The 22,062-nt window shown below is 40.6% G+C and overlaps 1 protein-coding gene across 1 annotated transcript in view; it reads left to right on the plus strand.

Annotated features, from left to right (window-relative positions):
* atp2a1 (ATPase sarcoplasmic/endoplasmic reticulum Ca2+ transporting 1) overlaps positions 1-22,062 on the plus strand; it is an 82,105-nt gene that overhangs the window by 57,239 nt on the left and 2,804 nt on the right. Inside the window, exons 18-22 of the mRNA XM_062453990.1 lie at positions 3,324-3,547; positions 3,749-3,969; positions 12,334-12,536; positions 12,866-12,951; positions 13,318-13,451. Coding sequence (XP_062309974.1) covers positions 3,324-3,547; positions 3,749-3,969; positions 12,334-12,536; positions 12,866-12,951; positions 13,318-13,451 — 868 coding nt within the window. The remainder of the gene's footprint in view (positions 1-3,323; positions 3,548-3,748; positions 3,970-12,333; positions 12,537-12,865; positions 12,952-13,317; positions 13,452-22,062) is intronic.

A 22,062-nucleotide genomic window follows, 5' to 3' on the forward strand; every position in this document is an offset into this window, starting at 1 on the left:
GTCATTACAGACACTTCAATCACAGCCACACGTTCACACACTCACACCATCTGTGTTGCAAGTGGTAAATTAAACTCAAAAGTCTACCCCCAAAATGCTCTCTGAGCTGGCAGACACAGTTTCCTGATCATCTGTACCTCCACTTGAGAAAGTAAATGGCATATTTGATCAATATTCAGCAACCACATATGGCATACATACTGGCGTATGACTATTAGTTTCACTGTTACCTCTGTATGGCACAGTGGGACAACAGTGGGTGGTGGCAGCAACACCACTGTATTTCCTGTCACTGCAGAGAACAGTAATACATTTCACTCCTACAATATCATAAATAATTGTTGAATGAACATGGTCACATAGATTTTGGATTCTAGATTTTCACATAGATACTTGAAACATACATATGCTTGGGTTTCCGAGCTGCTGCCACCAGGGTCTGAAGAAATGCCCCCTTCCACTGCTTCCATCATGGGGCGACCCTGATAGCTGGAGAGGGCCAGCTCCTCAGCAGGAGTGAAGTCCTGTGGAGGAGGGCCCCCCCAGTTTTCTTTGCCTTATTTTTCTTCCTGTTGGCTGCAAGCAATTTCATTGTTCTATAGGCCCTTTGTAGCTATACCAATATCCTACAAAAGAGACTGACTCAGGCAATTCAGCCTTGTACTTGTTGGCCTTAAAATATGTGCAAGTATTGCATACTGCTACTTACCGTTTTGAATTATGATTTTCTATTTATTTTTTATTTGCTCCCACGATCGTTTGCCACTGCCAGGGTTGCAACTAAAATAATACAGCAACAAAAGTTTAACGTTATGGAATGCACACGTGTAATTATGGTCACATCTTGTGCCTGGGGCACAAGATATCAATAAGTCATGTAGCTTACGCATTTACAGCGTCTGCTATTTTCTGCCAGCTTGGCAGCAGCGACTTTGTTGATTTTTGTCTGTATTATATGTCTGTATTCCTGATATGTTTGTATTACAATATTTCACGCAGGAGGAGTAGACAAAGTTTGGAAGATTATTGTCGGCTACTCCTGCGTGAAATATGCGGCTCTTGTTTTGTCCATGTTTGCGATTGGACATACGGTGCAAACACCGCCCTTTTATGTGAACGCGCACGTCTCTAGATTGGAAAGATCTGGGTTGAGTTAGAGAGTTGATAACCGCCGTCGTGATACCACTTATCGTGATTGCGATTGTTACGCTTCGCGTAGCCGGGTAACTGAAAGTTATCCAGAGCATGTTGATCTTGATTCGTAGTACAGGCCCCAGGTATGCAAACAACACATCACAACTTGATATGCGTACATTCCCAAGGGTTCAAAGTACCTAACCATGTAAGGTAATACAATGTTTTACATTCATGAATAGCCATTATCCTTTGTTTCATTATGCAAGTTAGCCGACAGAAGAAACAACTTGTTCACATAAAAGTGTTCTTTTCTCCGGTTAGCAACGGAGTATTTACGATATGAAGGCATCAAAATGTCCGTTGAACCCTCCCCTTTCGACTGAAACATTGTTTGACCCAATAGGAGCTTCCATGCCCCGTTGACAGCCCTCTAAAGCCAACTAGGTCTGTGCGTCCTGCCCCCCCCCCCCACACACACACACACTTGTTCTAAACAAATTTCTCGAACTGTCCTTGACGGGCTCTGAAATTAGCTCGCTAGCCTTGTAGCTGAGAGCTAGCTGAAAATGCTAATACCTCATTTGTATGTCTCTGTGGAGCCTTCAAAATAAAAGTCGATTGCGCAATATGGTTGACAGAATCAGTGTTCTTTGTGCGCCAATCCTGGGAATCAGATAAAGCACTCTTTATCTGGCCCTTTCCGTAATCATGATACCCCCCAAGAAATGTTCGATGCACCCCTAGTCAAAGAAGGCTGCATCCGTGCCAGCTAACATCACAAACCTCACCAAAGAGAAGCACCACAACAACAACAAAAGAGAAGCAGTTCCAGCCATCACATTAGGGGTGAGTTCATTAAATGTTTGACCAAATATAGCAGGCACATTTTTAAGTTGATAATTCTGTACGGCCCCCGAATGATTTTATAAATATCCAAATGGCCCTTGGCAGAAAAAAGGTTCCCCACCCCTGCTGTAAAGGGAAGCACCATCCAATCAACTTTGCTGATGTTGGCTGAATCTGTGCAGACAATATATCCCTATAAACTTAAAAAAACACTGAATGCTTGTCTTCTGTCACATCATCAATAAACACTAGTGTCCCACTGCAAATGGAAACCATGACACTGCCTCCACCATGTTTTACAGATGATGTGGTATGCTTTGGAGCCGTTTCAAGCCTTCTCCATACTTTTTTCTTCCCATCATTCTGGTACAGGGATATCTTAGTTTCATCTGTCCAAAGAATGCTGTTCCAGAACTGGTTTGGCATTTTTAGATGTTTTAGTCTTATCTGGCCTTTCTATTCTTGAGACTTATTTACATTTATTCTTTTAGCAGTCGCTCTTATCCAGAGCGACTTACAGTAAAAACGGGGACATTCCTCCTGAGGCAAGTAGGGTGTGGGGCCTTGCCCAAGGACACAACGTCATTCGACACAGCCAGGAATCAAACTGGCAACCTTCAGATTAATAGCCTGATTCCCTAACCACTCAGCCATCTGATCCCACTGATGAATAGTTTGCACCTTGTGAAGTTTTCTCTTTGTGGTAATGATATGCCTACCTCCTGGAGAGTGATATTCACTTGGTTGGATGTTGAGAAGGGGTTTTTCTTCACAATGAAAAGGTTTCCTGTGATCATCCACCACTGTTGTCTTCTTGGACATCCAGGCCCTTTTTTTATGCCAAACTCACCAGTGCAATCATTTTTCACAGAATGTACCAAACTGTTGCTTGGCCACTCGTAATGTTCCTGCTATCGCTCTGATGGATTTTCTTTTATTTTCAGCCTAATGATGACCTGTTTCACTTGCATTTAGAGCTCTTTCGACTTATACATTGCTTATAAATTCAAATACCACACATCTGTAATCAATCAACTGGTCAAGAAACAGCTTTTGAGTCAATTGTCTAATTACTTTTGGATGTGAATACCCTCAAATTGTAGCATAGATACTGCACTTTAAGCCCATATTCATTATTTAACTGTAACTTGAATATATTTTGTTTTGTCATTTACCAGACAGCCAAAATAACAAAATGTGTGCCAGTGTTCAAATATTTATGGACCTAACTGTATTTTGTTATTATTTAATGGTTTAGGTTCAATCCATTCATGTTCCACTAATGAGACTGGACAGTTGATGCAATAGTGTGATAAGATCCGGTCTCCCTCACTTCCCAGGTGACAACAAGGGCACAGCTGTGGCCATCTGTCGTCGTATTGGCATCTTCACAGAGGAGGAAGATGTGACTGGCCGTGCCTTCACCGGACGCGAGTTTGATGACCTGTCCCCATATGAACAGAAGAACGCCGTCCGCAGAGCCTGCTGTTATGCCCGTGTGGAGCCATCCCACAAGTCTAAGATTGTAGAGTTCCTCCAAGGCTTTGACGAGATTACTGCCATGGTGAGACAAGGGTTAGGGTTAGATGCACAGTTACATATGAACAAGATAAACAAAGGGCAATATTTAAAAGTAATTTAAATATTTTTGTATTTATTTATACATTTGTTTAGAACAATGTGGCAATGTGAGTTTTTTAAGTTTCAGTGACTTTAAGACTGTGCCCAGAGTTTTCACCTAAACTCACCATTCTTCCCCCTCCAGACGGGTGATGGTGTGAACGATGCCCCTGCTCTGAAGAAGGCTGAGATTGGCATCGCCATGGGCTCTGGCACTGCCGTTGCCAAGTCAGCCTCTGAGATGGTCCTGGCTGACGACAACTTCTCCTCCATCGTAGCTGCTGTTGAGGAGGGCAGGGCCATCTACAACAACATGAAGCAGTTTATCCGCTACCTCATCTCCTCCAACGTGGGTGAAGTCGTCTGGTGAGTGGTCATGTAGAAAGTGAAATACGACTGTGACAACTGTGGGAACAGGGGCGTCGTTAGACCCTTTTTACTGGGGCACGTGCCCCAGTATAAATCTGCTTTGCCCAAGTAAAATCACAAGTTTTAGTTTTAACAATTTACTTTTTAAGAAAAATTTGAACGCAGTATCCCAATCAACGCTTGTGAAATCAAACAAACCGATGCCCGCAGAATTCCATGTCAGCGTGCTGACACACAGCATGCACACAGAAGTCCAGGTGTCGGACTCGGCAAACAAGTCAGAATTGAGGTAGGCTAAGAAAACATTACAAAACGAAAGAAAGTTTCTACAATATAGGCCTACCGATCATCTTATTTTGACTACAACATATAATCCATATAACATGAAGCTCAAAAAACTGTATTTGCGCTCAAATGAATGCGAAGTAAATGCGCGCTCGCATTAACTATTGATGTCCCTGCCATAGCTGATATCAAAATTGCGTCCTTGAACTGTTGTATAGAGGGTTAAGCAAGGCAAGTTTATATAGCTAGTAGTGCATTGTGTGCAGCAAGCTTGGAAGAAAAAAAATTGATATAAATAGGGGCCTGTGCCCTAGGCACACAGGGGCTTTATGTCTAACATCGCCCCTGTGTGAGACCGCACAACAACACACAAAAAAAGATTTATGAGATGGACATACCCATGACCAAGACCAAGTGACTGATGATGACGTAGCCATACAGTGACCTTGACACGGCATGAATAAAGAACAATAGATAAATAAAGAACAATAAAAACACACCAACAAGCCGAATTAGCGCTGCAACACCAGTCAGACTATTATGCGACCAAGACACAACCATGTTGTCAACCACGTTGACTGCAAGACAAGAAACAATGCATTGAAACTCCTTGCAACCAAACACAATATACCATGATATAGACTACAGAAAACACACGAGAATCCATGTATTATTCGTTCTTTCATTATTCAGTTAAGAAACCAAAATCTGAAAATGAAAAAAAGATGAGGTTACTAATTACCAAAAGCTAATAACAGTTTGTTTTTCGTACTTTTGATTTTAATACTTAAGTCCAAAAAATGAAGAAAGAAAACTGGCAATGGGCCAGATTTGTAGGATTCCTCCGTCAGAAGGAAACCTATAGTAATTGTTGGTATTATTAGGATTCCTCCGTCAGGAGGAAACCTATTGTTATTAGGGTTCCTCCGGTAGGATGACCCTATTGTTATTGTTGGCTTTTTTCATTATTATGTTTTTCCTCTGGGAGTCAATGGCAGCCCCTAGACCAGTAGCGTAAAAAGTTGTGAAATTTGGTTGGTTGAAACTGCAGGGCATTAGTAACTTCCATACCAAACATGGGCCACATGAGAAAATAGGTGGTGCTACAGGCCATGCCCCAATTTGCCAATTTTCAAAGTGATGCCATTGGCAGCCCGAAGGTTCCCAAATTCTGATATTTAGCGTATATGCCTTATTTCTCATGAGGAACAAAAAAGCCTCAAGAACCTATGACGGCCGCCATATTGTATTTTTCTGTACAATAAAGATTTGTCCAAAACGACAAATTATTCTCATGAACTGTAGCTCCGATTGACTTTAAATACGAAAATGATTTGTAAGACATACGTCTTTGCATAGGGTGATAAGCAATGAGTAATATATTACAAAATGTAATTATTAACATGATGATTTGCACCTGTGGCACATATTTCATGTGTCCATAAATAAGTGCCACATTGCCATAGGGACTTGATCTGTTCCACACACAAGGAAGACACTACAACATGTTACCATGTGCAAAGGCAACTTAATATCTCCAAAAATGATTAAATTAAAGGAAATCTAATTTATCGCTAACGCTAAAATAATGTTTTACACATCCGCCGGTCAAAAACTGAAACTCTGATTCAATCACAAGTTCATATGAAGACTCTTGACAATGTTAAGTACACAAAACTGAGAAAGGTGGAATGTAAGATGAAAATTAAATTTATTGTGAATATTTGAAATATGCATGCTTGGCTAATTGCTCGTTTTTTTTTCCAATGAAATGTCTCCCTGGCTCCTCCCGCGCGAGCTTGGTGAGACGCAGACACATCCAAGGTTTTTTGGGTGGGCTGAGCATGCCCCCACCCTCACTCCTTGGTTTTTACAGGAGGCCCTTGTGGATCTTGGTGTTATCGCATTTCCGATTTTGTATGCAATGGTAAAAAGTTGTTCAAGTTCTGAAACATGGAAAATATAGGCCATGAGTAACTACCACACCACAAATGGCCCACCATTGCCCATAGGTGGCGCTACAGGCCACGCCCCAATTGTCAATTTTCAAAGTGATGGCATTTTCACCCCATCCGTCTAAAATGTCTAAAACTTGCTATACATGTCTTATTTATCTGTTAATATAAAGCGACTTCCAAGAGAGAGCTTTACAAAGTGCATAGGTCACTGATCATAACAACAAGATAGCCACAAAAACATTGCGAGTAGCCAAAACATGAAGCACACATTGTGAACAACCAAAGTAAGTGCCAAAGGGAAGAATCATAAGAGCATGTAGTTAAACAAGTTACAATTAAACAACATGAACCGCTATAAGTGCAAGTGTACCTGTGGAATAAAAAAAATAAAAAAATTAATTACCACAGTAACTTTCTCACTTCTTATGCTTCTAAACTCCATCAAAACAATCATTCACACGTCTGAAACCGGAAGCTTTCAAGGGCCAAACGTAACAAACAAAAATTCTAGAATTTTCATCAAAAAAGGTCTATAGGAATCCTATACAATTTCACAGTTTTACACATTGCTGGTAACATTTAGCCTAGGTCCGTGTATCATCCGATCATTCAATTATTTTTTGCATTGCTTTCAGCTCGAAACGGGAAATATAATAAACAAGGAAACCAAAACGATATAATGGGTCGAATTTACGTTGTTTTTATTTTTCTTGTGGGGGTGAAACAGTCACTGAGGACCTTCATTGTCCCACAAAAGCAGTCTGGCTTGATGACACGATAAAAAAATAAAATAATGGGTGTGTTTAACAAAAGCTTCTGAAGGCAAGACTAATCATATTTATATAATTTCTTATTGTGGTTATCAGTTAAAGTATTAATCTTCGTTTTTGCTCCAGATAGACATGTCAACAATCTATGCTCAAGCTTAACATAATGTAATATTTGCCATCATGTCATGAACGTAAAAACGTTCTTGACAGAAAAATCAAATCTGTTTTAAAATAACGGGAATAAACTATATTAACAACATTTCATGTATGTGCGACAACCATTTGCTAAACTTGCTACAACAGGGCAGGCAACTCAAGCCATTTCTCCCTGTGCTCATTCAATATGGTTCATTCAGCTCCAGGTAAATTGGCTATCGGCCAATGTGAACTTTTGTGCTTGTGCCCTGTTAGTATCCGCGAGCACATTTGCAGGCAACTTTTATTGACGTAAGCAAATAAATGGGGTGCTAGTTTACCCATTTCGGATTGGTTTCAAATTTAGCAAAAATCAGGAAAAATTATTTTAGGAAAAAGCTAGTAGTATGAGCCAGGTTCGAGAATCGAACAAAAATTATTGGGGGAGATAGTTTTGTAAATGTTGACTGGAGTTAATAGAATAAAAACTACCGGAAGAGCCGGAAGTCTAACAAGAAATGCAATACCACCTACATCCACCGGGGCCGTTGCTTCAAGCCGAGGGGCGAGGGGTGGGGGCTTGGGTTCTGACATCCGAAATGGACAAATCGATATTACGAGCCTATTTTGCATATTTTGCATATATCAGCATAAAGGATATGGAATAATAAAAACATAGATTAATGGCTCGTTATACCATTTGTGTTATATGGTTATTTCATTTTTTTTTAAACCCCGAAACAACCAAAAACAAGCCGTTATACTTAAATGTGTGTTCGACTTACTAAAGTGACAAAACGATATTACGGCGATATTTTGCGTTTGTCAACACGGGTTGCAAAATAGAAAAACCAATGGCCACAAGGTACACGGACCCAACAGGATTGACATTGTTTTACATTTATTATTTATTCATTTAGCAGACGCTTTTATCCAAAGCGACTTCCAAGAGAGAGCTTTACAAAGTGCATAGGTCACTGATCATAACAACAAGATAGCCACAAAAACATTGCGAGTAGCCAAAACATGAAGCACACATTGTGAACAACCAAAGTAAGTGCCAAAGGGAAGAACCATAAGAGCATGTAGTTAAACAAGTTACAATTAAACAACATGAACCGCTATAAGTGCAAGTGTACCTGTGGAATAAAAAAATAATAATAATTACCACAGTAACTTTCTCACTTCTTATGCTTCTAAACTCCATCAAAACAATCATTCACACGTCTGAAACCGGAAGCTTTCAAGGGCCAAACGTAACAAACAAAAATTCTAGAATTTTCATCAAAAAAGGTCTATAGGAATCCTATACAAATTCAAAGTTTTACACATTGCCGGTAACATTTAGCCTAGGTCCGTGTATCATCCGATCATTCAATCATTTTTTGCATTGCTTTCAGCTCGAAACGGGAAATATAATAAACAAGGAAACCAAAACGATATAATGGGTCGAATTTACGTAGTTTTTATTTTTCTCTATTTGTTTTCCCATTTCCCACGGTGCCACCAATTCTACAATTCTTACAAACGCTAAACAGCGCCCCCAGTCGATTGCATTTACATTTCACAACGTGTTGCATTTACATTCCACAACGTGTCGTGTTGCAGTGCTTCATTAATTGTGTTATCTGTCAAACTCGCCCATCAAAGTCAGTGGGTGGGGCTAGCGCAAATCTAGTCTGATCCATTGTTGAGGCAGCTGACCGGAGCTGCGGACGCAAGGCAAGCTGTTTCAGCTCACCAGTCGTAACAACAGTCCTAGCTTTAACCGCCAGAAACTCTACAAAGTAATCAAAATGTGAGTATCATCCCCTGATCCCTCATATTATGAATAATATATACTATGTTACAATGCTACACACGCACATGAGCCATATTTTGGATGCAATCGACTGGGGGCGCTGTTTAGCGTTTGTAAATGGACCATGAAATACTTAAATAGTGAAATAATTGTGTATGTAAAAAAAATATATGTATTGTATATGTATTTTACATAAAATTAATTGGTATTTTAATGAATTCATGACACATTTAAGAACATATTTATGTATATAATTCCTATTTTAATTAATAAATGACACATTTAAGTAATTATTTAATGGTGTATTTATTTAATTCATTGTGGCACTTTTAGTCCTCCATATGTTACCTGTTCCACGCATTGACATATATAAAACGCGGTTGGAGATTATCCACTGCGCATGCGCAAAACAGAATTGATGGCACTGTGGGAAATGGGAAAACAAATAAAGAAAAATAAAAACAACATAAATTCGACCCATTATTTCGTTTTGGTTTCCTTGTTTATTATATTTCCCGTTTCGAGCTGAAAGCAATGCAACAAACGTCAGTTTTAAATTTTTTGTACATACAGAAAAACAGAATATTGATTCGTTATTTCGTTTTTGGTTTGCCAGATTAAATGGAATAATTGAATGATCGGATGATACACGGACCAGCCTACAATCTTTCTATATCACAGTAGCCAAGACTATGTCACGGTCTGTAGCTATCTAGCTAATAGGCTATACATTGTGAATTTGGTCTCTATGTTGCAATTGAGTAATGTCGTTGTGTTTGAAGAAGCAGATAGTCTACGAATTAAGTCAATAATTATTGAAGTAAAGGAGCTTTTTTTTTTTTTTTTTTTTTTTTTTACATTTACATCAACGGCCTAGTTTGTGTTTTTGTGCAATACCGCAAACTTCATGTCCTCAACAGTAGGTGGCGCAGCACCTTTTTCAACATCTGGAAAAGCCTGACTGAATTACAGATGAACTTTAACCAAATCTGACAATGACTGCCATTGGAGAAACGGCTTATTTTCTGATACAAAATCTGAACAGTCCAATGTCTAAGTCTGTGAATGGATTAGTAAGATGAGACATAATGCTGATGTGCAAAGGGTTGTAGGTTCTAATCTAGTCAGAGTTATGTATCATTTTTGGGGGATTCTGACAGAATTTACTGTTTTTAAAGTCTTCTGGTTAATCCCAGTGTAACTATCTATTATGTCAATTTTACAACATTTTGCCAGTTTGAGGGAGGAATCTGCCATTGCTGCTTGCAGCTATATTAACATTTTGTTTTTGTTGTGACGCAGAAGTTATTGACTTTTATTTATTTTTGATATTGACTTGTTTATGTGTTGCACTTCTAACGTCTCGTTAGCTGGATTCAGTTTTACTAACCTCAAGGAAGAATAATGGAGAGCTTTATATTGTTCAGAAGAACTTGAAGTGTAGCTTTAAAGGAAGACGAGGTGGAAAGCGTGGTCTCTGCATGTGTCATGCCCAAGACCGTAGCTAAGGAGTCAACATTGGAGTCAGTCAACATTGGAGTCAGTCAACATTGGAGTCAGTCAACATTGGAGTCAGTCAACATTGGACGGGACCAAATGTTCCGGGGTGTCTGGGAACATTTGGTTTTTGCATTTGAAAACAAATTTCTTCGCATTCTGAAAAAATCGCTAACACGGGATGAAAATATGTTATTTATTCTTAAATTGCCAGATATTGCGGCCGAGGTTTCTTCCTCTTGTCCTATCTTCTCCTCTCCTTCCCTATCTTTTCCTCTCCTCTGGATGAATGTGTTGCGAATTAACTGTCCAGATATCCTAAATTAGAGTGGAATATGAGACTAGAAAGTGTCACGGACACAGCCGTGCCCCCCTGTTGTTTTTGGTTTTGCCCTGTCCTAGTGTTTCCCTGTCAATGTCTTCACCTGTGTCTCGATCTTGTTAGCGTCATTGTTTCGTTTGGTTCTGTGTATTTAGGTTTCTGTTTTGTGTCCAGTCTTTGTACTACCTGTCCGTGTGAGTACCCTAGCTGTTTTCCCGTTTTCAGTAATAAACCCTTTGTTTCCGACATGGCTGCGTACTCTCGTGCATTTGGGTCCTACCCCTCCTCACACCCTGACAGAATGACAAGACCTCAAATAGACCCAGCGGAGAGTTTTCGCAACCCTTTAATAGGGACAAGACTTGCCTTTGGTGGACCCCGAAGCCTGCAGCTGAAGGCCCACCCCAAGTCCTGCCTCCAGCCCCGGCCCGAACCCTGACTCCAGCCTCGGTCCTGCCCTGGGCCCCTGCCTCGGTCCTGCCCTGGGCCCCTGACTCGTTCCTGCCCTGTGCCCCAGCCTCGTTCCTGCCCTGTGCCCCAGCCTTGTTCCTTCCCTGTGCCCCAGCCTCGTTCCTTCCCTGTGCCCCTGCCTCCTCCGCCCGAGGACTCCTGGCCGCCGCCTCCTCCGCCCGAGGACTCCTGGCCGCCTCCTCCTGCGCCCGAGGACTTCTGGCCGCCTCCTCCGCCCGAGGACTTCTGGCCCGCGCTCCCATGCGCCCCCGTGCCCGCGCTCCCATGCGCCCCCGTGCCCGTGCTCCCAGCAATGTGGGCTGTCAGAGAGAGCTCGTCATCCATGGTCACCCCGAGGTTCCTGGCAGAGGATGAAGGGGTCACCGTCGCCGATCCCAGGGTGATTGAGAGATCGTGGGAGATGGAGGGTTTGGCCGGGATGATGAGGAGTTCTGTTTTGGCGAGGTTTGGCGAGGTTTCCCTGTCAATGTCTTCACCTGTGTCTCGTTCTTGTTAGCGTCATTGTGTCGTTTGATTCTGTGTATTTAGGTTTCTGTTTTGTGTCCAGTCTTTGTACTACCTGTCCGTGTGAGTACCCTAGCTGTTTTCCCGTTTTCTGTAATAAACCCTTTGTTTCCGACATGGCTGCGTACTCTTGTGCATTTGGGTCCTACCCCTCCTCACACCCTGACAGAAAGACTAGACTAACTTTTATTATTTCGGCAATGTATATTGCAGTTACGGTCTTTGTCTTGCCAGTTCATATAACTCTTTAATTAAATCAAAGTATGGTTCCAGTGCAGGCATGGTGTCGATACCAAATTACTCACTGAATGGTTGGTGAATTTGCTGCAAGCTTGTCAAGTGCAACACACAAAGAAGTCAATACCTTCCTGGACACAAAAACGAAATTTCTAAATCTTAAAGAAATTTTAAAGTTCAACATCTGGCACGTTTTTCTATTTTGTTTGTTGGTTTTGGATTCTGATTTTAGTTTTGGATTCCGATTTTTGTTTCTCACTTATAAATAAATAAATAAAGAATGAATGATACATGGATTCAAGAGCAATATGACTTTATTTCACTGTGACAGAAGTGTTGATTACAGTATTTGATACAACCCTCCCTCCCTCCCTCCCTCAGTATCTTCCTGACGGCCGCCCTGGGTCTGCCTGAGGCCTTGATCCCCGTCCAGCTGCTCTGGGTTAACCTAGTCACCGATGGTCTGCCCGCCACTGCCCTGGGCTTCAACCCGCCAGACCTGGACATCATGGGCAAGGCCCCCCGTTCCCCCAAGGAGCCCCTAATCTCCGGCTGGCTCTTCTTCAGATACCTGGCCATTGGAGGTATGTTGATTAACGACTGCTATTTGAGTACCTTTTCCACCAGAAAGGAGTATGTGTTAGTTTTGAGTTGGGACATGTGGAACCTAACCTAAACACCACAATCTTAATCCTGACTCAATGACACTGTGTTGAACCTATGAGCCCAATTCTGGATCTCATTCCAACACAAACACGTTTTCCATCAGCAAAGTGATTCCAACACATTCCAACAGATTTAGAACCTCTTACAAAAAACGTGAAGGAAATTCATCGAAGAGTGGATAGGAGAGTAAATGTAACATACAAGAATGGCTTGTAACTTCCTTTGTTTCCTCTCATGTCTCAATTAGGCTATGTTGGTGCTGCAACCGTGGCTGCTGCTGCCTGGTGGTTCCTGTACTGTGAAGAAGGCCCCATGGTGTCCTTCTACCACCTGGTGAGGATCTGGCCAAGTCCAATACTCTACACATGCATCATGCCTTTCTCCTTGTATCTCACATTGATGGAAATGTATTACCTAATTTAGACTATTCTACTCTATTTTCTTTAGATTAAGGAGTTTGCAGTTTGAAAGAAATTAAACTGTAGATAATCTATGACATTGGAACTGTTTCTGCTCATGAATTTAAGGGAAACATTTGGATTGTTGGAAACATTTTGTAGTTTGTATGATATGGTTATGTCAATTTTAACTATCAAACTATTGATCATTTAACTATTATTTAGCCTTCTACTAAATAACTCATTTTCTGTGACTTGTTTTGTGTAACTAAATAGCTATCTCTTCGATTGCCTGTCTCAGTCCCACTTCATGCAGTGCAGTGAGGAAAATGAGGATTTTGCAGGTGTTCGCTGTGAGGTGTTTGAGGCTGCTCCTCCAATGACCATGGCCCTGTCTGTGCTCGTTACAATTGAGATGTGTAATGCCCTCAACAGGTGAGTGGAAAGCAATGAAAATGGGTATTGCACTTCAAGGCTGTAATCATAACATATATTGGGGGGGGGGGAGACATCACCCAATATTCAAATTTGGTCTAAATGTCCCCCCCCAATAGATTGATATAAAAATTTAAATACAATATAAATGTGCTAGTCTACGACAGGAAACCACGCTGTCCGAAATTATCATTAAAAAATTATATTCATATATATCATATTCATAACTAAATAAAAAAATTGCCATTTTATAACTACTAGTATTACTGATACCGGTGTTTTGTACGGGAGATGTAAGCTTGCACTGGTTGGTAAGGATGAGATGAGAGTGCGCGAAGAACGAGGGGGAGAGAGCACGAAGAGAGAGGGGAGAGAGCACGAAGAGAGAGGAGGTAGAGAGCGCGAGTGTCGAGCTACATATTCCTATAAAAGAGTGATAAAGTTTAGCAATAGTGTGGACCAGGGGCCTCAAGTATAAAGGATTGCGCAGCTTTCATACCAGAAGATGGCGTACGGCCAAAACTTGAAAAGTACCTACGCAAAGAAATATTCACATGTATGAAACCGGTCGTACGCCAGGTCCTGCGCCCCTTTCCTTTATAAATCACAATCAACCGCACGTGAACGAGCCACTGACCCTGCCTTGCCTCCTCCCATAAATGAATATGCAGATGGCCTATAAATGCGCTCCTGAGGTCATTTCTTTGTCTGAATTAAAATGGCTAAACACGCAAAAAAGAAAAATTTCACAGACTGTGAGATCGAGGTTCTAATAACAGAGGTGGATGCGAGAAAATGTGTCCTTTTTGTCGGCCTGTCATCAGGTATTAGCAACAAAAGAAAGTCGGCAGAGTGGAAAACTGTCACTATTTGAGCCCTTTGTTGTTTTTAACCTTTAACACTTTGAGATTTAGCTAAATGTAAAGTGCATTACAAATAGAATCATTATTGGGTGTGCTTTGCCTTCGGCAAGGGCACAACCTTTGTTCTCTCACATATATATTTATTTATTGTGAGATAAATGATAAATGCTGTTCAGCATTCTCACTATTGTTTTTCAACTTCTTAGTTCTTCCACCGTTTTTTGGCCTTTAACTAGTCCTGCATACTTTCACCGATTCCTACAATTTTTGTATCAAAACGTTCAGCTCCTTCAGGAGATGTTGGCTATGGCTTTTGGTATTTCTCACTTTTATACTTTTTAAGACATTAAGGTTTTTGTGCAAATTATTCTCCCATTAAAAGTAATGGTAAATCCTTTCAAATCATTAAAAAGCTTCCTCCTCTTTCAAACGTAACTACTTCAGCATACTTTCAGCTAGAGACACAATTCAACTTTTAAAATGTTCACAAGACATTCAGCTATTCCCAAATGATTCAGCTTTTTCAAATATTCAGCCAATTTTGAATTATGACAGTTTGAAATACATTAAAATGTTTGCTCCTTGATTTTTATGAATGAGCAGCAAACTCTGCTGGCTGTTCTTTTTCTGATATTCAACTAAATTGTCAAACTAATTCCTCTAACGTTCATATAGTTTAACTTACAGAAACAAGTTATACCTTAAAATGTAGGAATAATTGTCCTCTTTCAGCCAATGTAACTACTAAAGAGCTCACATTTACAGATTTTCAGCTATGAGCCTTGAAGCGAGAGCAGCCTTTCAAATTCTCTCACTAACTTCAATGGAGAGGTGGGTAAAATCCGTCAGAGAAAGCAAGAAGGAAGACGATTTCGAAACTGCCGGTAGAGACATATTTCTGACCGCACAGACATATAAAGGACATCTCTAGTTTCGGCAGAGTCTTGGGTCTCGGAAAATATCCTAATTTTATTGATTGGACGTGTAGTTTTGCGTCTAGGTCAACTTGTTTGAGGTGTGGATTAAGTTCATAACTTTAATAAGCACAATGCATAACTTTAATAAGCACAATATATTCTTTAGGATGCTAGGTAAATGTTCGTTTTTCTCTCTGCCTAGCTTGTTAGCTATCACAGCTGCGCCATCACCGTGGCAACCAAACAGACGCACCATGAAAGCAGAATTGGGTACACGTTTTTGAAACTGCCGGTAGAGTTGTATTTCTGACCGCACAGACATATAAAGGATATCTCTGGTTTCGGCAGAGTCTTGGGTCTCGGAAAATATCCTTATTTTTTGGATTGGACGTACAGTTTTGCGTCTAGGTTAACTTGTATGAGGTGTGGATTCTAGCTACATTTCTGTTATTCTCTCTTATAATCGAGCTAGCGCGATGGCTCTCCATAACTAAAAACGTTTCGACTTCTTTTCCACAATCGACCAAACAAGGTATGTACATTGAGCTTAAAGTGTACATAATCTAGCTAGATCGTTTTTATTTTAGCAAGTTTCACAGAAATCTGCAAAAATCGAGGCTCAAGACTGTCATAGCTGACCGTCACGAACAGCCAAACCGGGGCTGGGATAAGTGTTTGCTGCAGCTGGCGTTAATCCTACGAACAAACGCTTCATAACTGGAAAGTTTTTACTTTTAATTGACGATATTGAACACAGATGTTAAGTAAAGTGTCTTTACTCTAAATATCTTCTCCGTTTTCAATTTGAAGCAGTAAATCTAACACAGTAGGAATTCTCCCACGACATCCGCTCGCTCTGCTTTGACTAACAAATATGTTCTCAGTCCACCATACATTAGACGAGCTAATTTTCGAGCACTTTAGATGCAAGATACAGGCCATGTTAAAGTTGACATATATATATATATATATATATAATTGTGTGGGCAATGTAGAACAGCAGACAGATTTGAAATATGATCTTTTGTTATGGCCATTCTAGTGACACTACGACTGTCATCATACTGCGAAACCAGGGGCCTGTACTACGAATCAAGATTTGCCGTTAGCGAGGTAACTTCAGGTTCAACCCAGGGTTTTCTGTACTACGACGGTGGATCACTTGTTACCGGGGTAGGTCGCCATGGTAACACGTGCTGAACGGCTAACCTGGTCGGGAGCAGGTTAAGTTGGAGATCAGAGATCAACCGGTATAAAAGTCCCTCCCACTAACTCATTCTTGAGGATAATGCCGTCACCGTTCATAGAAGATCCTGTGGAGCTTGGTGCGCGGATAGTGAGAGCTGCGCTCAGAAGAGCAAGAACATTTAGAGACCGACAAAACCCTTTCGCATTCCCTCATGAGTATCTTTATGAAAGATATAGATTCTCAGCAGAGGGAATTACATGTCTTTTCCAGCTTCTTGAGCCGTATGTTGCCAATGCGACACATCGAAGCCGTGCGCTCACAGTCCCACTATATATAGCGTTTCGTTATTTCGCTACCTACTTTTATAGTGTGGGTGATGCGGAGAACCTGAGCAAGAACACGGTCTGCCGCGCAATTTGCAAAGGATTTTCTTCAATGGCTGTTACCACCATATTCTGATTAATGGAGTGATGAAAAAGAGATATCCAAAGTGCCCTTTGTAAAAACTTTGGACTCTAATATGTTGACAAAATGAAACAAGGATTTTCATTTCATCATTTGCTCATTTAAACATACATTTACAGGAAACTAGTAATGAAAACAATATTTGACCTAATATTAGTTAGCAACTGGGGATGTTATCCCTATTCACTGGGGTGTCTCCCCTTAACCCATTCTGTTGTCCTTGGGTTGCTTTGAGCCTTTTTCTAATCATTTCCATATCAGAAATGTGTGTTTCTTTCAACCAAAACATTTCAAACCAAAAAGAACAATGTGTATGGTACCATACAATGCTCTTCCCAAGTTAAATAAATGATAATTTCACTACTTTCATTGAATTTGGATGTTTCATTCACTTTTATAGCATTTTTCAAAAAGAATAAATAGGACATTGAAAGAAAGAAATGGTGAAAACCCCCACAAAAGAATCAAAATGCACAACAAAAAAGCCACAAAAAGGTATAAAAAGTTTAACAAATACATCCTTATGTGTTCTCCCTTCCCTAGGAACACAGAAAAGCCAGCCTTGTTTTTTTAATTAAAAGCCTCTTATACTCTATATCGAGCCTCTTATACTCTGTCGAGCTCCAGGGTTCTTTTATACAAGGCCCTCACATTGTCTGCTCCAACCTGAAACAAATAAAGAACACTGTCCCTTTGCAAGGCACACTTGGAGAAAGTTGAAGGTGTCCATTTGACTACAGTGTTTCAAGGTTCATTGCTTATAATTTGTGTCTTTGTCTTGGCCTTGAAGTAGAGGCCCTAGGCTCAGGGGGAGGAAGACGTTCCTCTTCCTGCTGAGTTTAACACCATAGCAATTTAATCAATTGAGTCATATTTTAAATGAGCACTGTAAGGACTTGTGTCTCATGTTCAGACCACCACCATTAGCAAGTCATTACAGACACTTCAATCACAGCCACACGTTCACACACTCACACCATCTGTGTTGCAAGTGGTAAATTAAACTCAAAAGTCTACCCCCAAAATGCTCTCTGAGCTGGCAGACACAGTTTCCTGATCATCTGTACCTCCACTTGAGAAAGTAAATGGCATATTTGATCAATATTCAGCAACCACATATGGCATACATACTGGCGTATGACTATTAGTTTCACTGTTACCTCTGTATGGCACAGTGGGACAACAGTGGGTGGTGGCAGCAACACCACTGTATTTCCTGTCACTGCAGAGAACAGTAATACATTTCACTCCTACAATATCATAAATAATTGGTGAATGAACATGGTCACATAGATTTTTGATTCTAGATTTTTCACATAGATACTTGAAACATACATATGCTTGGGTTTCCGAGCTGCTGCCACCACGGTCTAAAGAAATGCCCCCTTCCACTGCTTCCATCATGGGGCGACCCTGATAGCTGGAGAGGGCCAGCTCCTCAGCAGGAGTGAAGTCCAGTGGAGGAGGGCCCCCCCAGTTTTCTTTGCCTTATTTTTCTTCCTGTTGGCTGCAAGCAATTTCATTGTTCTATAGGCCCTTTGTAGCTATACCAATATCCTACAAAAGGGACTGACTCAGGCAATTCAACCTTGTACTTGTTGGCCTTAAAATATGTGCAAGTATTGCCTACTGCTACTTACCGTTTTGAATTATGGTTTTCTATTTATTTTTTATTTGCTCCCACGATCGTTTGCCACTGCCAGGGTTGCAACTAAAATAATACAGCAACAAAAGTTTAACGTTATGGAATGCACACGTGTAATTATGGTCACATCTTGTGCCTGGGGCACAAGATATCAATAAGTCATGTAGCTTACGCATTTACAGCGTCTGCTATTTTCTGCCAGCTTGGCAGCAGCGACTTTGTTGATTTTTGTCTGTATTATATGTCTGTATTCCTGATATGTTTGTATTACAATATTTCACGCAGGAGGAGTAGACAAAGTTTGGAAGATTATTGTCGGCTCCTCCTGCGTGAAATGTGCGGCTCTTGTTTTGTCCATGTTTGCGATTGGACATACGGTGCAAACACCTTCGGCTACAGATGGACGACAATCACGATGCATGCATTATTCACGCCTACGGTGTTAGGCGTAGATCTGCTGGTTAGATGTAGCATGATCTTATTTACTACCCACAATAGTTCAACTTTTTTTGCACCAGCATTTTAATCAGTTAGCTCCAGGTCCTCTCTAAAATACATTTCAGACCTTTTGAAACCTGAGCAAATGACTTTCTACTAAATTTTCAAATTCTTCTGAATTATTTCTCTTTTTGCATTATTCTTCTCTTTTCTGTAGTTTTATGCCTTCGTCCAGCTCCTGCCCCTTTCAAAAATAACTTTCGGGCGCTTTGAAGCTTCAGCTTATAACTTTCTCCTAAATTTTCACTAAATTTTTTAGCATGGTCAGCTATCCCCATTCAGGTTTTCAGCATTCTCACTGCTGTTTCGCAGGAACAGCTTTTTCTAGTTTATTGTTTATTTTCGCCCCCCTAAGGATCAGTCAATATTTGTACTACATAGACAACGGCGGTGTCAAAAGGTTCGTCTTGGTCTCGATTGCGTTGGTTGTATTTTTATTTACGTTCCATTGGATGGTTTAAGTAGAAATTGCGTTTTTGTGGTGAAAAGTGAAGCTAACGGTGGCTAATTTGCTAGCCACAGTCGCTGACGTTACTAACGTCACTACGTCACGAAAACACGTGTGACTACCTGTAGCAGAACATACGTTTCGCATCTGTTAACTTGGGGGATAGCTAGGCTAACTATAGCTTTACTGCAAGGCAGCTGCAGAAACGCCACAAGCAAAGAGGCCAGGGTGATAGCTATTTACTCATTTTACTTTGTGATGTGAAACACAATTGTGAAATGTAATGTACAATATTAGCTGATATTATTAAGGAAGTAGGCCGACATCTACTTTCGGAAACGGTAGTCTACTATTTCACTGAAGCATTAGCATCATGACATTAGCCTCTGTTGCCCGGGCAACACATACTACAGTGGTCTATGATGCATCTGTTTTCAATCATTAAAATAAACATTCCTCACAAATACATTTTCGTTGTAGGATTTATTATGACATTAGATTACAAGTAAACGATTTGTGGGTGAAATTATCATTACGGTTTCAAACCAGTGTAGCTCACTGCAACGCTGTAGCCTACGCGAGACACTACAAAAACATCTACACAGCTGTTTAGGAAGTCAAACGGCGACAGAACATGTTCGGCACTCCCCTTACTTAAATCAAAAGTCTATCTAACTACTAAGCTGAACTTCATTGCCACAGCCTAAACTTTGTCAATCTGTTCATGAAAATAATTAATTTCAGCCTAAACCGTACAACGGAACGTTAAATCGAATTCAACCAACGCAATCGCTACCAAGACGAACACAGCAGTAGTCTAGTACTGTACTGTAGTAGTACAATTTACCGGGGCAGCTTCTCCACACAGGGCTATATCGCATTTTGCGTTGTTACTGACAATGATCGCTACCAGTGAGCTTTTTATGAATGAGCGATTTTACACTAAATAAATGTCAAGCTTATTTACGTTTTTGGGGGAATATTTTCAGTTAGCAGATGGTACTGTTTGAATCGCGATTCCATCTTCTACTGCCGGTAACGTCGTAGAATAATATTCAAAGGGGGTTCTTTATTAATGAATGAATGCAATATGAGTAGGCTAAATGCCTGAAAATATCACGAGAAGGGAAAAACTCAAAAGGACGTTTAAGTCATAGAGATTAGGTCAATTTTTACACCGGTCTGCCAAATGTATTAGTTTTGATTCAGCTATGAGGCTGCCTCTTGCAGGGGAAATGAGAAGACATCTATTTCATTCTACACTTCACTCGTATTTTGAGTTGTAAATGAGCAGCAAAAAAATATGCTTTTAAATCTATGTAATCTTTATAAATAATAAGTATGCATTTTTATATAAAATATACAGAAATATCAGTTGTAAAAATGTCATTAAAAAATGGACCCCTGTGCAACCGACGCAAGCAAGCACACCCTACAATTTCCCCAGAAATTGTACCCACTCTAGTTATTATTATAGGGCCGTAAATGCTGTGGGTTCGGAGACCCGGGTTCATGGCAAAAATTGGTCCGATCTAGAAAAATATTCATGGGGTGGCAGGAGATTTTGAGGGGTGGCATCCCGTGGCAAATGTGCGTGAGATCAAAATGAAAAAACTAAAGGCTGTGCAACATGTATGCATAGTCAGTGAACACTGAAATGAATTTGAGGATTATAGGTCACATGACCAAAAAGCTATTGAAGTTTGAAGATTTATTTTGAATCAAATATTTTTTAATAACCTGAGATGAAAATGAACAAAATAAAGGCTTTGCAGCATGAATGCATACATCTTCAACAGTTTAACATTATTTTGGCGCTCCTAGTTCATGTTGTTGAAAAGCTATTGACTTTTGAAATGTGTAATTTGTTGACGGTCCCTAAACGTACGCGTTGTTTAGGCAGCCAAAAGCATTGGCTATGCGGCCGGTCGTAGCAGTGCTAAACACCGGTTAAAATAACACAATACTGGGCGTCCGAATATCTGTTGAATATCGAACTTCAAACTAACTTTACCACAGTCACTCTTTGTTGTTGCTTTGTTGCCCAAAGAATTCACGAGTTAATGTTATTACATTTAGTCATTTAGCAGACGCTCTTATCCAGAGCGACTTATTAACCTCAATTCAACAGGAAAAGTAACATTGCAACTCCGTATAGCCCTGCACTTTTGTAATTATTCTTAGTCATTAATAGATAATTGCTTAACACCTCATTCCTCCGGTGTGGTCTGCTGTCCGTGCCAACGATTTCTTCCTTGAGTTGAAGCCTTCTATGGTCAGTTTGCGCCTTCCTTGTGTTCAAATGAAAGCAACTTCGGTGGCGGTGTGGGGAGGGTGGATGGAGTCGTTTTCGTGCTGCATTTACTTGCATTCGGATATTAGAAATTCGCTCTCGCAAATGTCCGATGAGCCACAACTTTTCTTTGTTTTCAAAGCTGCCAACTGGGGTGGCAGCTGGGGTGGCAAGGCTATTTTTAGGGTGGCATTTGCCACCCCATGCCACCCCGGTAGATCCGCCCCTGGTCCGATGTAAAACTTGAAATTAAGAAACGAGTGGTGGCGCATCGTAACAGCATGATTTCCTGA

This window comes from Osmerus eperlanus, chromosome 2, assembly GCF_963692335.1.
Source record: "Osmerus eperlanus chromosome 2, fOsmEpe2.1, whole genome shotgun sequence".
NCBI lineage: Eukaryota > Metazoa > Chordata > Actinopteri > Osmeriformes > Osmeridae > Osmerus > Osmerus eperlanus.